This window comes from Diorhabda carinulata, chromosome Y (assembly GCF_026250575.1).
Source record: "Diorhabda carinulata isolate Delta chromosome Y, icDioCari1.1, whole genome shotgun sequence".
Classification (NCBI taxonomy): Eukaryota; Metazoa; Arthropoda; class Insecta; order Coleoptera; family Chrysomelidae; genus Diorhabda; species Diorhabda carinulata.
In genome coordinates, this window is record NC_079473.1 from 9,833,219 (window position 1) to 9,839,911 (window position 6,693).

The following is a 6,693-nucleotide window of genomic DNA, read 5'->3' on the forward strand; positions in this document are numbered from 1 at the left end:
TTTATTGTGTTCGGTGTTATTTTTAGTCTCTGCCATAGTTTATTCTACAGATAGCGCCGTTTTTGAACATTATGGATAAAATCGTTTTAAATAATGTCCGCAAAAAAAGTTGGAAAGCAAGGTCTTATTATACGCGATAAATCATAATCAATATTATTAATTTCATGGAAAAAGAGGCAGATGAAGGAGTTACTATTTCTTTAAAAAATTACAGGTATGTAGCAAGATTTAATTCGAGAAGTACGTTGAAGAAATGCAGAGTTTACACATTTGCCGAATCTGCCTGAAAGGTCCGTCCTCGATATAGACAACGCAGCATACCATAATGTACCAATAAAAAGCATATCACGACGGCTTCTAAAAAAGAAGAAATGTTAAACTGGCTAACAAAAAATGGATTACCGGCAGACCCCAAACTAATAAAACCGGAACTGTACCGCATTTTTCAAGAAAATAAATTTCGTTTCCCCATAAAGTACAAACTAGATGAACTGTTACAACAACATGGGCACCGTGTACTACGTTTACCTCCTTATCATCCAGAACTAAACCCGATCGAAAAAATCTGGGCATTAGTAAAAAATTGGGTAGCTGCGCACAATACAACATTTAAACTAACCGTTACGGAGGCACTCGCTAGGCAAAAATTGAGGAGGTATCGGAACAAGAGTGGTATAATATTTGCCAACATGTTTAAAAATATGAGAATGACCTTATACAAAAAGAGCACATCTTAGACCACATTCTAGATCACTTATTATTATATTTACAGTAAACACGGGTTCATCGGAAGAAAGTGAAGACAAAAACAGCGAGGATACTGATACCTTATTAGAGGATTAACTAGGATGTTCGTCTCTAGTTTCTGATAGCAAATAATGTTTTTTTTAATTAACGACATAAATAAAATATTACACTCAACACGTGCAAACACTGCGTTTATTATAAATATACCATGCACACCAAACCTCTATGCAATAAACAGTTGCTATTTCTATAAGATACTGTGTATATCTATATATATCTATATATATATATATATATATATATATATATATATATATATATATATATATATAATTAACTAAGTAATATCCTACTGTAATATATGTTTAAATCTTTAAAATATATTTTTTTGTTATTTATTTATTATTTAGGACATACAGACAGCTGCCGAAAATTTGTTGAATGAACATATCACAAAGTCCTTAAAAGATACTATGAAGATAAGAAGAATATTCACATTGAGAAATCCAAGACATGTACTACTATTACCACACTCACTATTCGACTGCCTGACGCCTGTTTCGATGTTCTCCGTTAGTCTCTAGGTGTTTTGTAAAAAACAAAAAAATATTACCGAGTATAATTTCATTTAAGATCGTCAGTTGATTGAATTAGTAAACTCACTAAAGGCATTGAACAAAATATGTAATTTGATTACATATCTATCATTACTCAGATTGAATTAGAACAACTTCCAAATTCAGTGGTAAGTTCAATAATTACTCATCTTGTACTGATTACTGTGGACAATTTAAATTTTGGTATCACTTGAATAAATCCTAACAAATCATGTGTTTTTATATAAAAACCCGTAGTTATGAAAAAGCTACTTTCGAGTAGATAAACTCAAATATTTGAGATCCCTAAAATCCTTTTCGTAGAAAATATGTATTGTTTTAATTTTTGTTTCCGCTCAACTCCATTATCTCGAAGTCGAGCAATATTACTAACTAATTAAACTATACGATAGGATCGGGAAATATAAAAAGCTTTTCTTTTGTGATGGGATGGTTACAAAATGTTTTTAAAGAATTTATATTTCAAAAATCTCTCCCCACTTTCATGAATAAATTCAAGGCATTTTTTTTGTAAATTAGTTTTTCCTTGTCCTTGCTAAATGAAATACCCAATAGGTCCCTTGCTTCGGGTAATTCATCAGTAATCATAAACATTTTTCTTATTGGTTATAAGAGATTCCTCACTCTTGGAAGCACTAAAAGTTTCAGATGAGTGTAATAATTCAATTTAGGAAAATATAGATGAAGCGGATTTTTCAGTCTGATGTAAAATACAGAATATGCAATAAATATGCATATTGATGAGTATGATTTACAGAATCTAAATGCTTTTGAGAGGTTGACAATATCTAATACTAATGAATGAATCACCTCTTCCCAAATAGTAATTACAAAGCCAGATCGATAAGTCCATCAATTTTTGAATTTCCCGCCTGCCAACTGAAACAGCAACACTGCACACGTCAATATGCAGTGTTGTTTTATTACTATATCTATACACCAAAAAATTGCTAACAATAATTTATTCAAACTGCTTAAGTTATTTAAACAACTTTTTTTATAAACATTGAATATATTGATTAAAACTGAATTAACTATAAGAACAGCAAGAGCACGGAGGTAAACGTATCAATAGATTTGGAGCTCAATAAGATTTGAAATTTTTATAAAAAAATTCATGTATGTATTATATGAAAGAATAATCTACATACCTTCAATGTCAAACACATATGTAAACTTCATAACAATTAAAAAACACAATTAAGATTTTTACTTCATCAAAAGGTTTGTGATAACCTTTTCAGAATGTAAATAAATGATTCTGTTATTTCGATATGGTTCGGGAAGTCTATCGCCATCCAGATACACTAGTGTACAAATTGCAGAAAAATAACGATATTCTTCCACGAAGAACATCAATCCCGTTTGACGCGGCAATGCCGTCAACATCTTATGAAAATAAATTAGAAATGGATTTTTGTGACTGCTTGAATTTAAGATGCCATGGTTGCTTTGGAGAATGCTTAAAATGTGCTTCTAAGAAATGTGGACCAGAATGTAAGTTTAACCGATCATTTTACATTAACAGAATCATTTATTTACATTCTGAAAAGGTTATCACAAACCCTTTGGTGAAGTAAAAATCTTAATTGTGTTTTCTAATTGTTTTGAAGGAAAATGTTTATATATGTGTTTGAATTTGAAGGTATTTAGATTATTTTCTTTCATATAAGATATTAATGAATTTTTTTATAAAAATATTATTAAAAATATATTAGATATTGCCAACCTCTTAAAAGCATTTAGATTGTGTAAATCATACTCATCAACATGCATATTTATTGCATATTCTGTATTTTACAACGATATCTGAAAGTGCTTCCAAGAGTGAGGAATCTCTTATAACCAATAAGAAGAATGTTCTAATAATGTCACTGGTATTGAAGTTCCAATAAAAAAGAAACTTTGTGGTAACGAAAAACTAATTTAATAAAAAAATGCGTCGAATTTATTCATGAAAGTGGGGACAGATTTTTCAAATTTAAATTCATCAAAAACATTTTTTAACCATCCCATGACCCAAGAAAAGCCTTTTACATTAGCACTCAGAATGTTGTTATTGAGTAGAGAGTGAGTTTACTAATTCAATCAACTGACGATCTTAAATCAAATTATAATCGGTAATATTTTTTTGTTTTGTACAAAACACATAGAGACTAACGGAGAACATCGAAACAGGCGTCAGACAGTGTAATAGTTAGTGTTGTAATAGTAGTACATGTCTTGGATTTCTCAATGTGAATATTCTTCTTACCTTCATAGTATCTTTTAAGCACTTTTACTTTTGTAATATGTTCATTCAACAAATTTTCGGCAGCTGTGTTTATGTTCTCAGTGTCGATTCATTGTACAATCAACCAAACAACATGTATATCATAAGTTTTTACATATATTTATTGTAATTAAATATTTACCTCTATTATTCGATTCACATTCCCCATTTTGTTTTCTATTAGCATCTTCATTAGCCATTCAAAGTATTATCTGATGTGGAGTTGTCAGTATTGGTATTGCCATTCGTTTTCTTAATGCTTCTTTTACGTTCATTCCATAATTGCATTCATTCAGGTTTGAGTTTAATATTGTAGGTATCTTCAGTTCCATTTTCAATTTCTTCATACCGATACAATTCGAAATTATGTATGATTGTAACATTCAAGTTCAGTTCAAATGATAAGTATTCTCACCTCTTACTCGAACTTATTCTTAAAGTCACACTCAGTAATGAAAACATTAATTTCTGGTGAGCAAAATAGACAAGACAATTGCATCATATCGCCTATTCGTATTGAGAGCTAAAAATAGAACAGCTCACTCTGTAGGGTAGAATCTAAAGTTTCATTCACTGAAAAGGAAACAAAAAAAATCGGTCAAATTCACAGTTAGTTTCAAAACAAACTTTTCACATTAACTTGATTAAAGTACTGAAGTTGCTTGCTAAGCTTATCTATTAGCCTTTGTTAGGTTTCGAACCCAATTGAGGCATAAAAGAAGAACTGCTTTTTTGCAAGTCTTTATAGTCAAAACTAACAGGGGAAAAAATTTTTAAATATCTCGATGATTTAATTACAGATAACGAAATAAAACGGACAAAAAGGATTGGATGGACGACTGATGGTGCTCGTGCTATGAACTGAGAGTTGTAACTTTCATTAAGTCACGGCCCAAGCAATCCCGACTTTTTGCTATTCTGTGTGATGAAATGGGAAGTGAGCACAAAGCATTCCTGCTTCATTGTGAAGTACTGTGGCTATCAAGAGTTAAAGTGCTGTCAAGATTGTTTAAGCTTCTTGAGGAATTATCATGTATTTCAATTTTATTCCAGAGCCAATATCCATTCAAGTATCCTATCACCTGAAGTTTTTTAATTTTCTTGTCAAATTTTGAGGTTTTTTTCTAAATGTTTGGCATAAGCATCTGAGCCAAATACATTAAGGTTACTTAGTGTCCGTGGTTTACCCACGATCCACTTTTCCATTAAGTTATGGAAAGTATGGAGTATAATCAAGAATAGTACCTCATTTTTTCATATATTCTTTCATTCGTTTACTCGTATATTCTCAATCATTTCCGATCTTACTTAATGAACTTTTGTATCAAATTTAGTTTCAACCATTTTTATGTATTCTATTATCCAGTCTGACACTCAACTTTTGTGTTCCAGTGAAAATATTATAACATTCTGAAGAAAGCATTCATCAAAATTAGGGATACGAAAATATCGATAGTTGGGCCCATCGATAGTTATCGATAGTCTGTTCATTAACCATCGATAGTTCCGATAGTTTAATATTTTAAATAAATGCTGGATTTTGGATTTACAAAAAAAAAACGAAAAAATATCTTTTATTTTAGTTAGCTTAATAACCACGCATTTTTAGTGACAAATATTAATTGATCAACATATTTTTCTTTGATTCTTGATCTTCTTTCATTTATAATAAGGCCTGCGGAGCTGAAGTTTCTTTCAGACTCAACCAAGGATCCCGGCGTGCATAAATACCTAACCACTAACTCTTGCAAAGGATTTAGTTCACCATTATTGAGCTATAAACAAAGCAAAATCAATTTCTAGACCATTTTAATGAAATAGATAAGTTACCTTCCAATATAGTAAGGGATCATCATCTTCAGGCAGATTTTGTCTTTCCAAGTATTGCCTTTTGAAAATTATTGCATCAGCAATGTGATTTCTTGATTTTTGCTGATTTTTTTCATGCATAAATCCGAAAAGACAACTTTTTGGGGAGTTGGTTGAACCGTTGGCTTCATTTCCTTCATTGTTTTTCAAATTTCTCATTAAAGGACTCATTTCTTGATCCAGGAAACAGGAGGCCTGATTAGCATTCTCTGCACTTCGGAACCCATCTTTTTTCCATCTCGGATCTAAAATAGTGCTAATTCTGGTAATTGTTCTGGATTCGTAGGGAAACAGTCGATTTCTTGTTGATTCAATCAACCCTTGACAAAACAATTTGCCAAGGTCTGTAGAAATATTAGCAGTATTCAAAAAATTATAAATACCAAATGATATAGGTATAATTAATGATACAGTCACATATTTACTACCGCTAATTTTTTCCGTGGCATCATCAAATATAGAAAGGCATTTTTCTAAGTCTTTTAATATTTCAATGTCATCTGCAGTCAATGGAGTAGGTGCATTTTTTAGTTTTAGTAGTGTGGAGTTAAGAGCATTGGAAGTTAATAAGATTCTTTTAATCATTTGAAAACAGCTATTCCATCGTGTTGTCACTTCTTGGATTAATTTGTAAGGAGTTTTATTTTCGTCAACAGTACCTCTCCATAAAATTCTTTGTTCCTCTTTAAATTTAGTTGTGGCCAGATTGCTACTTTTAAAAAATGTAACAATTACTTTACACTTCTTTAAAATTGGTTGTATTTCTGTGTTTTTAAAGTTTTCCTGCACTGCTAAGTTCATTGTATGTGCGAAACAATATAAGTGTCTTTTTTTAATAAATCACAGGCTTTTGTCATATTTGCTGCATTATCTGTAACTATGCAGGTAACTTTGTCGAATAAATCCCATTTATCACAAATTTCTTTAATAGTTTTTGCAATATTTTCTGATGTGTGGGATTCATCCATTTTTTTAGTAGCTAATATTACTCTCCTAAGGGTAAAATTTGAATTAATGTAATGGCAAGATAAACAAATGTAAGCTTCATTTTCATATTTTATATTTTCTAAATGGTTTTTTAGCACTTGAGAAGTTTTCACATATAATTGTAATAAAAGCTTATTCTTAATTGTATCTGGATTTGGAAGTACATATTTTGGGTCTAGTAACTGTAGAAATTTGATAAAA

At 30.7% G+C, this 6,693-nt stretch overlaps 1 protein-coding gene across 1 annotated transcript; it reads right to left on the reverse strand.

Moving 5' to 3' along the window:
* Nucleotides 1-5,219: 5,219 nt before the first annotated feature.
* LOC130902911 (uncharacterized) lies at nucleotides 5,220-6,306 on the reverse strand. The gene is made up of 2 exons (XM_057815195.1): nucleotides 5,467-6,306; nucleotides 5,220-5,411 (listed from the first exon to the last, which is right to left on the reverse strand). The coding sequence occupies exons 1-2, from the start codon at nucleotides 6,304-6,306 to the stop codon at nucleotides 5,220-5,222; spliced, it is 1,032 nt and encodes a 343-aa protein (XP_057671178.1).
* Between the last annotated feature and the right edge of the window lie 387 nt (nucleotides 6,307-6,693).